General features: G+C 35.8%; 1 protein-coding gene across 2 annotated transcripts; it reads right to left on the bottom strand.

Annotated features, from left to right (window-relative positions):
* Nucleotides 1-13337: 13337 nt before the first annotated feature.
* Nucleotides 13338-21008, bottom strand: LOC135137452 (protein THEM6-like). Of its 2 annotated transcripts, none has more exons than XM_064067114.1 (3): nt 20832-21008; nt 14697-14911; nt 13338-14642 (listed from the first exon to the last, which is right to left on the bottom strand). In XM_064067114.1, exons 1-3 carry the CDS (start codon nt 20878-20880, stop codon nt 14382-14384), a joined length of 525 nt encoding a protein of 174 aa, XP_063923184.1. In that variant the 5' UTR covers nt 20881-21008; the 3' UTR covers nt 13338-14381. The 2 variants fall into 2 exon arrangements, with proteins under 2 accessions (XP_063923184.1, XP_063923183.1); XM_064067113.1 differs by lacking the exon at nt 20832-21008 and adding an exon at nt 18013-18412.
* Nucleotides 21009-21676: the final 668 nt, after the last annotated feature.

Genomic DNA, 21676 nt, shown 5'->3' with positions numbered 1-21676 from the left:
GTTGAACAAAATAGTAAATAGTATCCATCTTTATTACAAACTGTATAACAGTTTATGTAGCTGTCTGGCCTGAGTTGCTGTCATTATCTTGTTTCGAAAACCCATGCTTTTCATAAGTTTTGCAAAAAAAAAGCTAGAATTAATCTCTTTCTAGAAACGGGAACTGATTTATGTTTATGTTTTTAAACATCCACACTGTCAAACTTTTCAAATATATTTTTAACAAACATTCTTTATACCTACATTGATAATTATGTTCACCTGTTTATCTCACCTAATCAAAATCGTTTTATGACAGTTTGTAAACAATCGAGAATAAATCACTGACCTTCCTCTTGGTGTTTGTTCATTACACTCCATTACATCTCGAAACATTCTTTTCAAACATTTACTTAATACATTTTTGCAATAAAGTATCCTTTTCAACCTATTCAACCGTGTTTATAATAAATAACTAGTATTCAACCTACCAAAGTTAATACTTTGTAGATAGGTTGAATAATAGTTATTTATTATAAAAGCGGTTAAAGTGACTGTTTAATGAGCTCTCGCCTTAAACTGACTGCTCATTAAACATTCAGTTTAACCGCTTATATAATAAATAACACTATTAATCATTGTTCAGTAATAATTAAATCAGTGTTAATATCTTGTCCACATTCCTACAAAATTCGTTTCGTAGATTCTGAGAAAAGCTGTAAAATTTGCTGTACATTTTTCCTTCCCGAGCGTAAGCAAAGGAAGTACTGTAATCGACTCCGTCGGCCGACTCTCTACTTTTACATTTTCTCGACCTTTGATGACCCCTAAAGGGCGAAGAAATAGATCCCCCGTTTCCGTCTGTCTGTCCGTCTGCCTGTCTGTCTGTCTGTCCGTCTGTCTGCCGTCCCGGATTTATATTAGACAGATAATCTCCGAAAGTACTGGGCCAATTATTGTCAAATTTTGTATTTATATTAGGAATATCATGTAGATGGTAAAATGCTAACCAAAATTTTTCTAATCATCCCCACACAGTTATCATAAGCATGGTAAATGTTTAATCAAAATGTATTTGCGCATCCCCTCTAAAAATTGATGACGTCACCCCAAAATTTTGCTGAAAAAGTCCTATCTAAAATGTACAAAATATAATGACTCTGCAATTGTGATTCTGGTTTATCATTCCATTCATATTTTTTAGATTTGCTTAACAGGTGGCTCATAAAAATTAATGAATGTGTCAATCTTAGATCATATAATAAATATATACCAATACTCAAACTGAAAGTGTGACTAGACATGAAGCTATCTGTTGTCATTTTCTACGCCAAGGGGAGTAGTATAATGCTATCCTTGTGTGATCACCACATCTTCATCTTTGTTATATGCATTTCATCTGTATATGTCTATTTCACTTCCATCCTTGTACCGCACCAGCGCAACAAATCGCTTTTGACAGATGTTTCTTCTAACCCCTCTTTCGAGTTGTTGTACAAAAAACAATTTTAGAATTTAGAACAAAGATCCTATTTTAAGTGATGTAGTCATAAAGGATCACAATTGCTGCCCAATAATTTACTTTTCCTTTCATTATCTACTGTGAATTATTTATAAAATCAAGCTGTCAACATCTTTCATCCGAAGTTAGTTCAGACATACTTCCTAAAATTTAGGCGCGCAAAATTCAAATAGTGATCAGGCAAGGATAGCTTCATTGTAATCCCTCCATGCACGAGAGAGATGTGTGACGGGAGGATGTCGTCTCAGGCTGTCCTAGGGAAAGAACACGGCATGGTGGTATCTATTTATTATATGATCTAAGGTGTCAATTTATTTTCTTGATTAAATCAGGAATAACTCACCCCATTTTTCCGAAAATTTGGAGATACAACACTGTTATTATTAGTGTTACATTGCACCAACCCAATTTGATGGACACAAAATTTTGTAAAGTAATAAAAACTCGTTTGAAACATAGGCGTAGCACGCTTATTTATATTGTTACGATTGACGGACGAATAAATCGGGTGTTGGTAAAACTCAAAAAATTTATTTCTTCAGGTCGAATTACAACACTATCTATTGCGACGAATATGTACAGAAATTATTCCGGCGCTCTCGACTGTCTTCACTGGATGAATGAATCCATTACCTACGGTCGCCTCTATTTAAACCCATAGTCTCTGATCGAGATCCTTCACGAACATCCATCGCGACTCCGCTTCGAGACTCCCCTGGACGCCGCTTCGAGACGCTCCAGACCTGTCTTTATGCGCCCGCCTCTCGGCCGTCGACAACAGCGATGATTCACCCATCAGCGCCGTGCGTACGTCCAGAAGGCTCTCGACCGCCATAGGCGTCGTACTGGGGCGGCGTAAGGGCGTATTTCGTAACACTGCCCCCCTCTTCAAATCCGATCGTCCCGATCGGAAGCGTCTTCGTTGTTTCCTTCGTACCGTTTTAGTCGATCGAGATGAACGATCTTCATCTTCGTCTTTGGTCCACGTTGGATCCGATAAACTACGTCATTTATTCTAGTGACGATAGTGTATGGACCTTCCCAGTCAGGAGCCAGTTTTGGGCAACGTCCCTTCTTCCGTCGGGGGTTATACAGCCACACTAAGTCATCTTCCTGGAATCCGCCACAGTTGGCCTTCACATCATAACGGGTCTTCATTCGGTCACTGGCAATCTTGATCCGGCCCCTCACTAGTTCATGCACGTTGACCAACTTCTCTTTCAGTTCGTCCACGTAGTCACGTACTTCCATTGGTTCTTCGGATGGCAATCCAAAGACTAGGTCACAGGGCAGCCGCAGTTCCTTCCCAAATACAACGTGAGCAGGTGTTTGGCCCGTGGTGTCGTGGATAGCTGCGCGGTAGGCCAGCAGGAATAGTGGAAGGTGCTGGTCCCAATCCCTTTGGTGCTCTTCTACCACTTTCGAAAGGTGTTGCTCCATAGTCCGATTGAACCTTTCCACCATGCCGTCGGACTGTGGGTGCAGTGGGGTTGTCCTTGTCTTACGTATTCCCAGTAGCTGCATCACTCTTTGGAAGACGTTGGATTCGAAATTGCGTCCCTGGTCTGAGTGAAGTTCCAAGGGGACGCCAAACCTACTGATCCAATTGTCAACCAGTACTTTCGCGACCGTGACGGCTTCCTGATTTGGAATGGCATAGGCATCTGGCCACTTGCTGAAGTAGTCGCTAGCCACCAGGATAAACTTGTTGCCGTCGTTTGTTACAGGGAACGGACCGGCCACATCGATGGCGATTCTTTCGAAAGGTGCCCCAACATTATATTTCTTCATCTTTCCCCTCGCCCTGGTATGAGGACCTTGGCTGGCCGCACACGTCGTACACTTGCGACACCAACTTTCGACATCGTCACGATGACCTACCCAATAAAACCTCTCCCGGATTTTCGACAAAGTTTTGTTCACTCCGAAGTGGGCTCCAGATGTTCCGGCATGAACTTCCTCTAAGACCTTGGAAACCTTTACCTTGGGGAGGACCAGCATCGTCTTAGAGGTACGCCCATCAGGACTCTCCCACTTTCGCTTCAAGAGCCCATTTTCCATGACCAAGGAATCCCATTGGGCCCATAACGCCTTCAAACTGGGGGATTGGTCGGACAATTCTGCCCAGCCGGGTCGTTCGACTCCTTCCTCCTTCCACTTTAGTATTGGTCCGATTATGTCGTCTGCTTCTTGCTCACGCTTTAACCGCGCCGTTGTCCATTCTTCATCTTGCTCAAAAATCGTCCGACGAACGGGCAGGTTCCCTTCTTCCGCGTCGATCCTGTCGCAGTGCTTGCACTCTCCACACGGACGTCTTGACAAAGCGTCAGCGTTGTTGTGAAGTCGACCCGCTCGGTGTTTGATCCTAAAGTGGTACTGCTGTAGTCTTTCCAGCCAACGCCCTACTTGGCCCTCGGGATTCTTTATACGCAGTAGCCAGGAGAGGGCAGCGTGGTCGGTCCTGATCAGAAACTCCTGTCCGTATAGATACTTGTGGAAGTGGTTGACGGCTTTGACAATGGCTAGCAGTTCCTTCCTTGTGGCACAGTAATTTCTCTCTGGTTTGGAATGTAATTTACTAAAATATTCGATAACCCTTTCCTCCCCATCTTGTATCTGCGACAATACGGCCCCAACTCCCGAGTTACTCGCATCGGTATCGAGGACGAACATTCCTTTGTCCCTGGGGTAAGCCAAAATGGGGCTGGTGCACAAAGCCGTCTTCAGTCTCTTAAAGGCCATCTCACATGTACTGCTCCACTTGAAAGTCGCCTTCTGCTCCGTCAGTTGGTGTAACGGTGCTGCGATGTCGGCATACCCTTCTACAAATCGTCGGTAATATGTGCAGAGTCCCAAGAAGCTTCGTAGTTCATGCTTGTCTCTTGGTATGGGCCAATCCCGGATAGCAAGAACTTTCGTCGGGTTGGTTTCTATTCCTTTCTCCGACACGATATGGCCCAGGAATTCGACTCTTTTCTGGAAGAGCGAGCATTTCTTGGGATTTAGTTTCAAACGAGCCTTTTCCATTCGTTCTAGCACCTCCTCGAGATTCTTCAGATGGTCGTCAAACGTTTTGCCCATAATCATGACGTCGTCGAGGTATACCAGACAGGTCTTCCATGTCAGTCCTTTTAGCACCATCTCCATCAGCCGCTCGAATGTTGCTGGCGCATTACATAACCCGAAGGGCATAACGGTGAAGTGATAGAGGCCACTTCCGGTGGAGAACGCAGTCTTTTCTTTGTCGTCCGGGTGCAAGCCTACTTGCCAGTAGCCACTCTTCAAGTCCAAGGTCGAAAACCACGCCGAGCCGGATAAGGTCGTCAAGGTATCGTCTATTCGAGGAAGGGGGTAACTGTCTTTCTTCGTGACGTCGTTCAGTTTCCTGTAATCGACGCAAAATCGGGTAGTCCCGTCCTTCTTGGTAACCAAGACTACTGGAGATGACCACGCGCTGTTGGATTCTTCAATTACCCCATCTCTCAACATGTTGTCCACGAGTCTTGTAGCTTCTTCTTGTTTGGCTAGGGGTAGTCTTCGAGGAGCCTGACGGATCGGTTGCGTGTCACCAGTGTTTATTCGGTGTTCTACGATGTTGGTCTTCCCGAATGGTTCCTCCTCTGAGGCGAAGACATTACGGTGCCTACGAATGAGTCCTTTGGCCAGTTTTCTCTCACGAGCAGACAGCTGGTCCCAGTTGACCTCCAAGCCTTTGGTATCCCCTTCCTTAGACTCATTCTCAACGTCTTCTTCCTCGCAGTTCAATACTCGGGCGACTGGCTCACACATTCCGATAATCTCCCCTTTTCTAATATTGACTGCATTGGGAAACACGTTTGCCACACGTAAGGGTATGTCACGATCGGTTTTGACTAGGGTGCTCGCGATCAGGAGCTTGTGGGTCGAGTCATGTGCCGGCTGCACCATCCCCAAACTGTATCCGGGGTTCGTCTCTACTCTGGCGGGGACGATGACTTCTGCATTACCATCTACCTTCGTTGTCTGACAGACCACTAGTCTGACTGTTGCAGCTTCCACATTCGGACGTCCCAACACAAATTCTTCGGCTCCGAAACGCAGAATTTTCTGTTCTGGGTCGATCATTAAACCATACCGGCTGATTAGGTCCATACCCAGAATGAAATCGTCAGCGATTTCCGCCACCAGAACTTCATGCTTTATTCGGAGTCGACCGAGCTCTACATTCACCACCGCTGTACCCAGAACCGGTGTTGTTTCTCCCGTGACCGTCTTCACATTCGTGGCGGTACGTACTGATTTAATTTGGCAATTTTGTAACCTGGATCTGCGTGCAAGGGACACTTCGGCTCCTGTGTGGATGATGATCTTCGATTCCCGTCCATTGATTTTTCCGCTGATTGTCGGACTGTCGACGCTCCCCGCGATACTTGTAACCATTACAGTTGTTGGGGCTTCTCTTTTAGCAGCCAGTACGCGCCCCGAGATACCGACTGCCTTTAGTTTTCCTGCTCCTGATATAGACGAGGTCGCGGCTGCGATCTCCTCATCGGCCCTGGCGATCTAACACGGCAATCCCTCCTAACATGCCCTTGACGCCCACACCTGTAACATTCTAGGCGCCCTCCATGTTGTCTAGAACTGCCCGTCTTGATTTCGGCAATTATTTCGCGGGCGAGTTTCTCAAAGTTCTCGCTCATTTTGTCGAGACTCTCTTGAATAGGGTTTACTTCGCCCTCAACCCCAATGCCTCGTATCTTAACGTTGGAACGAGGTGAGCTGTTGTATGCGGCGTCCACTTCTAACGCTCGAATCAGCGCCTCGGATGGTTTCTTGAACCCGGAGATTTGCAGGACTCTTCTTACCTCACTATCTCTTACGCCGTTTACGAAGGTTTCTGCTGCCAGTCTGTCTTGGAAGTCTTGCGGAGCTTCAGGATAGGCGAGGTGTACCAAACGTTTAACATCAACCGCAAACTCCTGAAGAGATTCACTACTCTTCTGAATCCTAGATTTAAGCTGCGCTACGAAAACTTGCCGGAGGTGTTCATCTCCAAATCTGAGTTCGAGGGCGGTCGTCAAAGCGGTATAGTCCTTCTGGTTCTCTTCTGATAATGTCTGTAGAATCTCCAGGGCCGCACCTCGTAGTGCTACTACCAAAACGGTCGCTTTCTGTTGGTCATTCCAGCTATTCGACAAGGCCGCAGCTTCAAATTGCTTCTTATAAGTAGTCCACGACGTCTGCCCATCGAAAATAGGGGGTTGAACTCTCACCGGACTGAATTCTGCAGGGGTCGCAATTGTAGGTCGTGGTGTTTGCAACCTTTCTTCGAGCTCCTTGATCTTGTTTTCCATTTCATTTCTCACCTCGTCCACTTCATTTCGCACGACTTGGAGGATTTCGCTTCGGCTGTTCAAAAGTGTAGTTTGCATAGCTTTTAAATTTTCTTCCATTATTCTTTGATTTTCTTCCATTATTCTGCGATCTTCTTTTCTATTTTCTTCCATTATTCTTCGATCTTCTTTTCTACTTTCTTCCATTATTCTTTGATTTTCGCTCAACATTTTCATCATTTTTGTCAGTTGTTCCTCCATGTTGGCTGTTTGCGCTCTTGTGGTAGTCGGCATAAAATTTTCTTCTAGAAACTTCTAGAGCCTTGACAGATGTCAATTCTCGAAGCCAATGTCAGGTGATGAAAGTCTAATTCCGTTATTCCACTCTTACCGCGGGAGAGAATTTTCTCGAAAGTTCACTTTGTTCCGGTCTCCCCTAGTAGCACCAACCAAATTCGAATCCCGATTTATTTCACAATTAATCCCACTTCTGACACCAGTGTTACGATTGACGGACGAATAAATCGGGTGTTGGTAAAACTCAAAAAATTTATTTCTTCAGGTCGAATTACAACACTATCTATTGCGACGAATATGTACAGAAATTATTCCGGCGCTCTCGACTGTCTTCACTGGATGAATGAATCCATTACCTACGGTCGCCTCTATTTAAACCCATAGTCTCTGATCGAGATCCTTCACGAACATCCATCGCGACTCCGCTTCGAGACTCCCCTGGACGCCGCTTCGAGACGCTCCAGACCTGTCTTTATGCGCCCGCCTCTCGGCCGTCGACAACAGCGATGATTCACCCATCAGCGCCGTGCGTACGTCCAGAAGGCTCTCGACCGCCATAGGCGTCGTACTGGGGCGGCGTAAGGGTGTATTTCGTAACAATATTTACTTTAACATTACAGACCTGCATTTGTTTTGTTACGCTGACTAGGTTTCGTGAATGTGGTACAGACAAGTTATAATCAACCAATTGTGAATTACACCATCAAAAATTAAAATAAAATCCAATGTTTTATATATGTAATAAGCTGAAGTCGAAGCAATAAAAATGTCTCGACGACAATCGATATTGTTTGCAGTTTCTCTGTTTGACTCTCACGTATACACTCTCAACAAGTGTTACCGCTTTTTGTCTTAAAATAAGAATTTTTATACAAAATGATTTTCAGTCGCCTCTGCTAATACACACGGCATACGTGAGTAAACTGTTTCGTTATTTTATTGAATACAGTACTTCTATTTTTAGTATTACACTACATCTATCCAAACTGATATACGTGTCCTTGCAAAAATGTTGATGATCGCAATTTTTTTTTAAATGCCCCGCTACCAAAGTGTAATGAGAAAAAAAACGAAATCGTCACGTTTCCGACAGCGAGGGAAGTACTGTCTATACTCTTTAGACCAATTTTTTTTATTAGATAACTGAAGAATGTCAAGCTCTGGAGATGAGTGGGTTTGACAGTATTCTCAAACTTATTGTTAAAAAGTTGTGATTCCCCAATCCCGATCAGCAAAAGGACCACTGACCAAGAACATCATCCGTAAATAAAAAAAAATAAATAAATTGCAAAAAAAATTATGATGCAGTCTTGTACCTTGAAAATTCGATTGTATATTGTATTGCCTTTACATACCTTCTATACTACAAATGCATAATTCTACAAAATGTGTCATCAATTCATCATATCGATGTCATTTGATTGTTTAAACATATTTTTGCAAATAAATAATTTCCTGACTTTTTCCCCTAGTTAGGTACTCATTAAATCAGGATTTCTATTTGGTTAAACTGATATTATTTTAAAAGCATTAAGTAACTCTTTGTTTCAACTAGCAACATATTCCTAATAATAAATTATGTAAATTACTAATAATAATATATGTATTTATCTTCAAAAAGTGTTTATGAAGTCAGTTTAAAAATATTTAAATTCTTATTGAAACCTATAGCTTGAGAGGCAGTTTGTGCGTGAAAATACTGTTACGAAATAAACGCATGTGCCGCCCAAATAAGGCGCCTGTGGGTTTTCTAGTATGAAGGGTGATGGGCGGTGGTGAGTCATCGTCACCGACGGCAGCGCTCGACTAATGAAAAGCTGGAAAAAGAAGTCGCGATGGGTACTCCGGAAGAACCTCGATCGCGAAATATCTAGAAAGGAGTGAGTGGCTATTTAAATAGGTACTACTACCGGGAACAGTCAGTCAAGTCTAGTCAATGCTGAGAGAATTTGAGACTTGTCAAAGCCATTCCAGTAGAGTGAGAATTATTTTGTACAAAATGCTTGTATAAGTTAGTCGTGTAAATTAGTACATATATACTACTGAGAAACAAAATGTTGCGTTTTACTCACGACGATTTTAATTACTCATCATTCAACCAGCAAAATTAGAGGAGCAAACATAAAAATACACTTTCTATATTCGCATATAAGATTAATGTTAATTTTGTTAAATTTAAAAACAATTGTTCAAAATTATTAAAAAAGAACTAATCGATGCAATAATTGCTGAGCGTGTACTTCAGTAATTATTCTTATGAGTCTATAGAATTATTGTGAGATATAAATACTGCTGAAACTGTTAAACTTGATCTAAAAAGTCTGGATATGTAAAAATTAAATACATACATCACAACTGAATTCTCATTTCTCCAAATCAGCGCCGACTAATATTCAAACTTCAGGTTGTGTTTTAGATTTGTTTAATAACACACGTGTTTCTTAATATTTGAATAACTACTAAAAAAAAATGACAAAGAGTAAGTTCATTCGTTTATTACTCATTCTCATTACTCATTACATATTACCAAAAAAGATTAGAACTGTAAGACAGGATGTTTAAACTTTAAGATATCCACTAATCGCTAATCAGTCAATGGAGATGTAATGTTAATAACAATTTCTAGTGGATTTACTTGAAAATATTTGTGTCGAAATAGCATGACATCCGATAAACAGATAAATAAATCCGACCGCTTAGACAATAGTAGGTACATACAACTGAGGCGGAGTGTAATTCATTACAGCAGACACAGACTATTTTATATTCAATCGTCAAAAAAAAATTATACAGCATGTTTATTTTCATGAGGTGTACATTGTACAAATATGCTACGGATAACAATCACGCCCCCTCTGAGCGCCCCTGAATAAAATTAGATTGACGTTTTGAAGGTTAAAAAATCTGATCAAGAAATATCATTCTATTAGAATATGTCCAATTCAGAATCCTTAACGCCTCCTGCATTAAAATATGTAACAGACGAAGTTACGCAGAATCTGCTGCTGGAAAAGAGCAAAAGTTGGTACGAAAAGGCCTACAATGGTATGCTACTATAGGGACTCACAATATTATATGCATTTCATTACAACAAAAACGGGAAAATAAATAACGATTTATTATGTTCCATTTTGCATGTTTTTTTAATACATTATAGTTTTGTAAAGGAATCACGAATGTCGTTTTAATAATTACAATAATTTTTTGTTATGCTGTGCCCAGTATTTTCGTATTTTCTTTGTATCTCTTTTTTAAGTCAAAAGTATTATTAAAGTGGTAACACGTCTTACAAGAGTTAAAAAAGTTGGATTCACTTTTAAGTTTGTTTAACTACAACTACTTTATAAAGGTTTTATTACACGACTCATTCGGTACTGTTTGAGTTATTATTATTATTACTAATACAATGCCTCAACAGAATAAAAACTCCAATTATTAGGCAAGGAGCATACAGATTAACGTAAAACAAAAAGAGAGAAGTGAAAGCAGCTAGTTTAAATTATTACACATAAGGAAAAAACAAAAAAAAACATAGATATTCAAATGAGATTTTAACCAAATCTAAATTTGATTTCTTGCAAACTACAGCAAAATATATCCAAATCCGCTTCAATTTCACAGTAGTCACGCTTTACTGTCATAAGGTCGGCTCCGGTATTTGATAAAAGTGAAATGGACGATCTACGGAAACAATGCCCCGTGTATGCTTGAGGTTCTGGTAAATTGAGAAAAGAGGCAATCTTCTTTGGCATTGCACTAAATGTGTTTATACCAACTGGAAGCTTTATGCAATTAACAAAAAACCTTCCATGATCGGCATGGTCAGGACGCAAGACAAGATATTTTTGGATTATATGAACCATATTCATTCCTTCGATTCCTCCGGAAGTAATAAAGATGTATCTGATAAGAAGATACGAAAAATATGTCCCTCATTTTTCACGTTTTCTAACTGTAAGTTAGTTAATTCATCTACTCTGCAAGCCCCTCCATGTCCAACCTTAAAAATGAATATCTACTCAATACATCAGTAACAAACATTCCAAATCTTCTTACCTTTATTAACAAGAAATCTTTATTTGTCGTTTCTTCCAAAAATTTTGAAACATCCTCTCTTGTTAATATCCTTATAGTCTAAAATTCTTGTACTCCATATTTCTGAACAAAATTGATTGCAGTCACTTATTATTTCTCTTCAATATCTTGATTCCTCGATTAAATTCCAGACAAACCTTAATGTTCTATTTACGCAAACCTAATACAAATATACTTGTTAAATCTCCCATGTTTAGTATGGCTTCTCATTTCAATTCTATATCTCACCTGTGTGATATAAACACATCGCCACTCCGTGAAATGATTTGCGCACTTAGATCAATATATGTTATGTAGTTTATTATACGGTATACAGTGTCATAATGTATTTTGCTTAATATTTTTTCGATTATATTATATTCTGTTTCTTTATTTAATTGCAAATTGTCCTGTAATTGGATTGGATCTGTGGGGCAATAAAGGTTTATTTATTATTTATTTGTTTATTAGCCTTGATTTTGACCTCATCATCTGCAATCTTCACACTCGCAGTGCTGTAATAATGCCTCTAACCCACGAATAACATAAATAACTATTATTCACAATCGGTCAGTAATGTGAAACTATCAAACTTTTTAAAAGTTTGGAAATGAGCTTTCGCGATTAAATCCACATTTAATTTCTCAACCGGTTAATTACGATTTAACTCCAAATTCATTTGGTATTAAACTAATTGCTCAAAATATGTCAACTAAATTGTCAAGTTGTTTGAAAAAGAGCCCCAAAAGAGATAAATTGGCTGTAATAAAAAAAAAATTATAAAGTTAAATAACAGACTGTAAGAATTCAAAATTGATTTTTTATTGGAAAAATATACATACATTTTCATTTTATAAGAAGTATGCATTTTGGAAGAATTCCCCGAAGATATTGTGCCTTGTGAGACAGGATTAACCCTTTTGAATTGTATGACGATTACGAATTCCAAATAAGCTTTCTTCTAACTTAATTGGACCTAAGTTAAAACCATGGAAGAAAGAATATATTGAATTATATTCATTCGTCCATTTTAAGAACCCGCTACTTACACCCAAAAATCTGTCTCAGTCCTAAACCAAGTGTTGACAACGATGAGATACCTAGCCACTGGTGGATTCCAGCAATTACTGGGTGACAAACTTTAATGTGCACAAAACTACAGTATGTGTTATTGTTATTACTCAGCAAATAAGACAGAAAATAAACAGCTAAAACCACATTATATGTATAAAAATGCCTACTCTCAAAGAAGCAAGTAATGTGACAATAAAATTTTATAGGCTTCGGAGAATGCCTAGGGTAACTGGTGCAATAGACAGGATTGCATCTTCCGATGTAATTTCGCAATCGTTAGGTTTTTTTTTTCGATAAACATTCAGGCTGCATGTAATGCTGACCTAAAAATAAGAAATATAGTCGCAAGATGGCCCGGAAGTGTGTATGATAGCACTATATTCAACGACTGATCTTTATGTGCAGATCTTGAAAATGGCCACCACGGCAATGATTTTTTATTAAGTGATAGTGGATATGCTTTATGTTTTATCGCATGATTAATAACATTTTCAAAACAGCTCCTAATGCTTGCAATGAGTTTGGAGACCATAAAAACGAACTACCATTTGGAAAAGTACATATATCAAACCATTTTATTCCTAAAATTGAATTATACAAAAAGGCTTTGTTTGCTTGCTTTGGCTATTGCACTAAAGTACGAACTCACGTACTAGTGACAGAAATAAATTCCCACGCTTGCTCGTTATTACTATTATTATTACTCTTATTCAATAGATATGTTACCGGCAATCTGTATAATTCAGGTATTCTATACAATACCTAGGCAATGTGTAGAATACCGGGGGCGTCCAGGCAATGTATGAAATATTACGAATATGATTGTCCATTACATTATTATTATTATTAATATTAATTATATTATTATATACTTTGCCTAGGTAATGTATACAATTTCTAGGGATTGTGTAGAGTACCTGGTGATCCATCGGCAATGTGTAAAATAATACAATCTTGAGAAAGCCGGTAACAGATACATCACAACTGCTTCCAAATTACGCGTATTTCAAGTTGGCTAAAATATGACACACAACAAACTACATATAAGTGACTAAGAGAAAATGTCAAAAAGCTTCAGTCAATAGATTTATTTGTAATAATAATAAATAATTATTAATAAATTATGTACAGTAATAAGGTAAATATTATACATCCCATCACAATTATTACAGCAGAGTAAGCAATTTCTAAGAAGAAATTCTGAGCAAACGACACAAATCAAAAAACCGTTGTCAATTCTTTAAGAAAAACTACAGTATTAAAGCTTTAACGATTTGTAGTCAAATCACAGATTTTACAACCACATATATTCTACTTCATTATGAATTATTACAATACATAACATGTAAATTACATTTTAAACGATTTTATCAACAAAGACATGTGTAGGTAACACACAAAATGGATTGTATTTTTTTTAACATTATAAAATTACATATATAAATATCACATTTTTCTGTATCAAACTACCTTAAAACACTTTTCTACAGCCTGTCAGCTCCAACAAACTCAAACATATCATCTTATTACCAAATATAAATTCATGCTATTCACATTTTAAAAACGACATTATCCGAAACAGAATGTGATATCTTCCATTCATTAAAAAACGTACAAAATAGTTTTTAACATTCTAACAAATATTCACACGTCAAATTTATAGTAATAGTAACACTATTTTAACATAACATTATAATAATACTAGTTGTCGGTAAATCAAATGACGAAAACCATTGATTTTATTCTAATTAAATCCTTTTTCTAATGAAAAGTAAATATTAGGTTGACAAAACACCGCAAGTATTAATATAACAATGAAGTGAATCTAAAATAGAGATATATGTATATACGTCCAAGTATTATCTCTAGGAAAAAGGAAAAACTAGTCTTTTGTCTTATAAGTTGTAATACACTTTTAAATTGACATGTAGATGCATACGTATTTCTTTAAAAGTAGATATTCTTGTATTGACATACCTAAAAAGCAATTACTTTATTGACCACTATGTCAAAATATTTTAACTACGTTATTAACAGTTCGATGACACTTACAAATTTAACGTAAATAAAAACGATCTATTTTTGATGTAAAAGGTAAAAATGTCAACAAAAGATATTTATTTTTACTTATTTCTTCTCAAACTTGCACTAGAGATTTCATTACTTTCAATCCATTTTGCTAATTCTTGACTGAGTTCTGGCTTTTCTTTCTTGTTACTTTCGATATCGTCTCCTGAATAATTTAATAAAAGTTCATTTACGACATCTTCAGCGTTACAATTTGTTAATCGAGTTCGACACAACACAATCGCATTAACAAAATTATCTGTTGGGGTTAGAAAACGGTGCTCCATATATATGCTTTGTTCATCCCAATATACAACCTAAAACAGAGAAAATTACCTAATCCTGTGAAGATTAACACATGTGTATGTTACCTTAGTCGTTACCGAATATCGATTGAATAATTTAATAAATCTTCGATATCGTATCGTTGAGGCACCTAACACCAGACTTCCCCCATGTTGTTTTATACACTTGTAAAGGCCTGTTCTTTCGTAGAAGTCAATCTTAGCAAAATCGAGCTCTCGCAGAAACCTTGCGTTGTTCATATGTGTGAGCATAGAGTCTATATCACTTGTTAAACATATTCCTGAAAAAAATATTCTGTAAATTTATTTTGAACGATATATGTTTAACAAAATACTATTACATCATGCAAAATTTTCGCACACATTCTTAAACCATAGTGAAAAACGATTTTAAAATTGAATCGGTTATTAGTTATTATTGCTATTAGGTATTAATTATTACTGAGCAAATGAAAATAAGGAAATACTGAAACTTGGTAGTATTTAATACTTAAACTACATGAATTTTAATATTTAGTTCGTGTAAGAAGTTATAATACAAAAATCTAAGAGGGAAATGCATCAATTTTTTAAACAGATGCAGCTCAGAGCGTTATTATACGTTTTTGCTGCCAGTCACACTATGTGTAAAGAAAGTTATTTCAATATGTATACGGAGTATTTAATCTCATATCACCATAATAGGAAATACAATTTAAAAAAATGGTCGTAGGTTACTTAGACAGAAATTCCCTCCCCCTTGAAATACAAAAAAAAAAATCCAACTTCTTCGAAAAATTATAAATTTAATTTTGCGAATTTTATTTAATTAACTACTATAAGTTAAAATAAAGATATGTATGTAATGTTAAAGTAAATGTAAAGAATGAGTTTTCTTTTACAAAATTATGTGATAACTCCATCGACATTTTTGCAAGGACACGTAACTCATTTTTGATAGGTGCAGTGTAGTACTAATAATACCAGTATTGTATTCCCAAATTTTCGGAAAAAAAAGTGAGCCGTTTCTGATCAATAAATTGACTCATGAATTTTTTTTAGTCGCCCTGTAGGTATAAACAATTCTAAAAAATATTAATGCAGTGATAAATCACAAGTAAAAATTCATCATATTTTGCACATTTTCGATTAGATTTATTCGGCAAAATTTTTAGATGACGTCATCGACTTTTTTAAGAACAAACAGATACAATTAATTAAAAATTTACCATGCTTACGATACCCTTAAAACGTCTGCAAAGTTTCAAAGTTTAATAATTATAATAAGTAAGTATAATAAGATTTGTAAGTATTTCTAAAAAATATGAGTGCACTAATAAACGAGAACAGACTCATAAGGTTTTGTACATTTTTGATAGCATAAATTTTTAGGAGGGTAATAAACGGATTAATTTTGATTAATGGTTTACTATGCTTCAAATAGCTTTGCATGATTTCACAACATTCTGTTTTACAGTCTCAAAGTGAAATCATAATTGTAAATCATTGTTTATAAAATTGCAATTTTTTTCCAAAAATCTAGATGTTTAGCGTAAAAAAATCCTGACGGATTCATAAACCACAAGTGTAGCAGCATGTTTGTTACAAAATTTAAATCCCATTTAATATCAGGTATTTTCAGGTAACGTCATCACATTGTAGGATAGTGTTTCTAATGTAGGTTTTACTGCTGACTGCAAATGTGTTCTCAGATTTCACAGTTTTATAAGATATTCACAGAGACATATCAAGAATATATTCACTGAAAAATAAAAAATATTGCTTACGAACTTTTTTTCTACTTCCTAAGCATAAACTAGGTTCATCCGGCGAACAACTTCTTTTATGTTTTCTAGATATTTCATCACTGCTAGAGAAAGAAAAAATAGGTCACCCGTTTCTGTCTGTCTGTATGTTTATCTCTCTATCATCTGTTTGTCTGTCTCGATATTTATTAAACAGAAAATTTTTGAAACTACTGAAATGATTTTTGTCAAATCTTATATGTATGTTAGGAATACCATGTACATAGTAAAAAGCTAACCAAAATTTTTGTGATCATTCCCACCAATAATTTGAAGATGTCACCTCATTTTGGGTAGCGTAAATTTTATAAAATATTTCCTCTTCATTTTTTAACCCTCGACATCCCGATTTTTTGAATAAAAATCAAAATTTTACAGTGTGGCTTGAAACTCTTGGTAAAGTTTAAAAGTTATTATAAGCATAGTAGATCGTAAATCAAAATTTGTCCATTTATCCCATCCCCTTATCTACATCCTACTTAAAATGTGCAAAATATGAGTCAAATTAAGAATGGCTCACACAATTTTCCAGAAAATTTGGAAATGCAGTTACGTACTTTTATTATTAGTGTTACACTACGATTTTGCAAAATATTTCAGTGTAGCCGGCTTTTTTGCCGGTCAGTATATTTAAAGCAGATAACCAACGAGAAAAAAATTGGCCGAAAGTTGTTTCAACAGAACTTCCCTCGCAACTAAAGTACAATGAAACATATCCATCATTTTCGAAAAAACAAAATTTGATCTTGGGAGTTTTATTTTTTATGAGAACCCATATATGTTGAAATAAAGATATGTAAAGAAGCGTGGTAGGCGTATGTATCAAATAAGTTTTTACTTTAAAAAATTTGGTGATGACGTCAGCAACATTTTTGCAAGAACAGCTTAGATTGGTGCAGTGTAATACTAAAAATAATAGTATTATATTCCCAAAATTTTCTGGAAAAGTGGAGTGAGCCGTGCCTGATTTAATCAATAAAATAAACTGACTCATTCATTTTTTTTTTGAGTCACCTGTATAAACAAATCTAAAAAATACAAAAGCAATGATAAATCAGAATAAACAAATATATTTTGATTAACAATTTACCATGCTTACAATAACTTTAAAACGTCTGCAAGATTTCAAAATATTCAGTTTTGCACATTTAAGAATTACTTGGTACATTTTTTGAGGCGACGTCATCAATTTTTTGGGGGGGATAACCAAATGGATTTTGATCAAAAATTTACCAAACTTATGATAACTTTCCAAGATTTATTCTAAATTTGCAACGTCCATCTGAATCATTAAATTTATTATGATTACCAATAATGATTTGAAAAACAGCACTTATACTTCAAATAAAATGTAATTTACAAACATAACCTGTTATTTTCCAGAAATAAACGTGGCTCTCTATTACACAGCTTTGCTCATTTTTAATGAACATACAAGATATGTATATATCCAATTCATTCTAATTTTGTATTATCTAAATTAGAAAATTTTATCTATCACAGATTTAAACGAAACCATAAAACTAATTACAACGTATGTTGGGCTGTTAGAATATTTTTTAATTTAGTAAATAACCCTAAAAACATTATCGACTTACCATTAATAACAGTTTCACTTAACAGATGAGTTTTTTTCTTAGATATTCTAGCAAGAATCACACACAATGAGGCACGAAAAAAATAATGAATTTCAAGAAACGAATAAATAAATAGAACAAAAATTAAAAACCCAAAAATGATATAACACAAAACCATTATATTTTAAATGGGTGAGATTTTTAATTGTACAATTACATTACTGCACCGCGACACGTTCTTCGTTACACTCGACTTGAAAAACATTAGTGTTATGAAATTCCTATAAGCTGACCAATGCAAAATTGAAACACAGAGGTTTTGAGTGAGGATCTTTAAAAGTAAATAAAAACATTGAATCGGTAAAATGAACTTGACATGGTAGTGAATTTCTCTATAGACTGAAAAGTGTACACAGGCGCTCATTTCAAATGTCGATAATACGTCACGCAAGCGCACTCATATACACTTTTATGCCATATATTATATATTACGAAAATGGTCACAAGAATTATTTGTTTGGCTATAATTGATATATAAACCGATTCTTATTTTTTACCATGTTTCACATACACATAATTTTTTGAAAACTTTGTTATATACCGATCCAGACATTACCTCAACCGTGTTTGTTGGTATAGTACTGAGAATAAAATTTTAAAATGAAAAATGCAGGACATTGTCCTTACGTAATTTATGTCACCAGATAAAAATTTTTGCTCCACTCAAATAATTATGTACTATTTAGGTACGTTATTTTAAATTACTATCATTCTAATCAATATTTGTGACAAAAACGTAATTATTGAAATGTTACTAAAATTCTTGTTGAAACCGGTACTAAAATATTTATAATTTTATGCAAACTACTTTTTTGCCATGGTGTATTTTTCGTGTGGAGCAACAGAATTTTTGTTTAAACAAATATCGGTGAAGCGAACAATAAATAACTACTTTAATGCAATTTAATATTAGGAGAACAGAAATTAGGAGAGATTTAGTTTATATACGAGTAAACTTTACTGCAAATTTTAAAAGAAATTATTGTACTCTAAAGAACACGCTAGACAGTATAATTTAGCCTGGCATATGGCTATCTTTGTGTATACATGTGAAATTTAATATATTTTTCTTTAAACTGCAAAGTGGTATACTTTATCTTATTAGATGTTAAGAATTAACAATTAAGTAAAATGTGTTCTAGACGACATAAAATACGAATCTTAATAAAATGTAAATCTGGTTAGTAGTTATAACATTTTTGACTACAGAATGGTTAATTCATTATTAGAAAAAAGTGGTTTCTCTGATATAAATAACAAAATAGTTTTTTTACATAATATTACACAGAAGATCATTATACAATTTTTAGTCTTAAAAGGAGTGCAAAAGAGTCGATAACAGAGATGGTTTGAACCATGTATGGACTAGGAGAACCTACAAACATATTTTTAGTGAACTTAAAATATTAAACGTTTTCTGTATAATATCTCTTGTTACGTCAGAAGCGTTAAAGACAATTTCGTTTTTTAAATTATAGGTATACAAAATGTAGTTTGAACATGAAATTGCTATATCTAAGAGTGAACGTTATCCATAGATTGTTAATAAATTTATCAGGAGTAAAGCGTAATATTGACTTTAAAAGCTGAAGATTATAAATAGAATTTAACATAACCACCATCTTTAAAAATAAAAACTGTATAGCATACCAAAATTGTTTGTAAATAAAGTACCGAATCAATGTTTCAAATGATAATTTACGGTATTTCTTTACAATGAATTAACGTTATTGACGAAATAATTAACATCGATTGAAGATAATAAAAAAAAACAAATAAAATATGCTCCTACTACCTGTTACAGACAAAAACTAGCTTAATCACTTTGGTTAATTTGAATAAAAGACTACAAGTTACCATACGTAAATATCGAAAGTCCGTCCTTTAACAAATCCAGTTTCGTTTCCGCCATGAACATTTATCGTTTATCAGTCTTCGGCCTTTAGCAACTGGCTCACCCAATAATTAGTTTATCGTTTCGATCAGTTCATTAATATGCGTAGACAAAATATTACGACCTTCTGCCTTATGTTGCATTAGATTTTTCAAGTATTTTATGCATTTTAACTGCACATCTTGTGATTCCGGTAAAATCTCCCTGTTATCTTTGCTTTTCTTCCACCTTTTTAATTATATTTAACATTGCAGACAACAAAATTATCAGTTCAAAATACAAAAATATGTTACCATAATCCCATTTTTAGGATTTTGCTTAAGGAACATCCTGCATTTTTTTAATAATGTTAAAAAGCCATTTACGTCTTAACAATAATAGTACGAAAGTATATACTCCCCGGTCTCTTTTTAAAAAACCATTAACAATTTCTAACCTAAATTGTGCATTTCTGTGCCAAGTGTTTACCAAATGCAATATGTAGGGGGCAGAATCGGATTGAAATGTTTTAGTTTGCAACAAAAGCTTAATGTTTACAAGTACCAAGCAAGTATAATTAATTTTCACACTCGACGAGTGGTTTTTAATTTATAAACGGGCAATACCTATTTACATGGTTTACAACTAACTCTACACATGCCAAGACATTCCAGAAAAATTGTGAGTAAAGCTAACAACTACACTCTCTACTTTTATGAAAATCCTAAACCCTAAGATACTAATAAGCATTTAAAACCGAGGTTAAAACATGCAATATTTGTATAATCCTTGAAGCATAAACTTAAAAAATAAAAAATAAAAAATAACAAATTAAAAAATTAATTAACATAACTGACCGCCTGTTGGCGTAGTTTTTGAATGACTAAATTGAATTATGCAATGTTACCAGGTATTGTTGGTCGTCTCTTTTCTGTCGCATGAAAATCGTAGAACATTTTAGTTTTCTCAAAAACATAGGTTGCCCAACCATAAAACCTTTGCTACCGTTGCACAGTGATTACGAGAAAACGGCAAATTTCAACCTTGTTGCGACGATCGTGGTCGTGAAAGAACTGAACGTGTCCTCGACGCCGAGGAAGAAATTTTTAATGTTGTTGAAGAAAAAAAGGGATAAGTGTTAGAAAATTGTCCTATCGAATTGGAGTTTCACGATTTGTGGTTTGGAGAACACTAAATGAGCAAGGTCTGTTTCCATACCACATACAACGAGTTCAACACTTAAAACCTGAACTCATGCTTATTTGGATTTTTTGACCAATAATTTGGCAAACATTTTGGAGGAAGTACCGCTGCCAACAAGAAAAGATATGTGGTATCTCCATGATGAGGCGCCTGCTCATTACGTAAAAGAGCTGAGAGATTGGTTTGACCAAGACTTTCCTGAAAAATGGATCGGAAGAAATGGACCGGTTCTGTGATTTCTTTCTATGGGATCACATGAAACAGTTAGTGTACCGAACTCCACTTAATACTGTCGAGAAACTTATAAACAGAATACAGAACGCTGCTGCTGAAATTAGGGCGAGTACTGATATGATAAGCAGGACGCAACAAAGTTTAATTCGGCGTGCTGAGGCATGTATAGGAAATGAGGGCCGACATTTTCAGCATTTGTTGTAATTTTGACACTCCACGTAGGTTGTATTTTGTTTATCTGGTTTATTAAAAAACAATTTTCAAATCTTACTTGTCAATTTTGCACTGACAAATATTTAGTTGTCATTGGTTGTC

This window comes from Zophobas morio, unplaced genomic scaffold (genome assembly GCF_036711695.1).
Source record: "Zophobas morio isolate AGI-343-1 ecotype UQ-CSIRO unplaced genomic scaffold, CSIRO_AGI_Zmor_V1 ptg000029l, whole genome shotgun sequence".
In the NCBI taxonomy this organism is placed as follows: domain Eukaryota; kingdom Metazoa; phylum Arthropoda; class Insecta; order Coleoptera; family Tenebrionidae; genus Zophobas; species Zophobas morio.
This window is presented reverse-complemented; position numbering and strand designations above follow the sequence as displayed.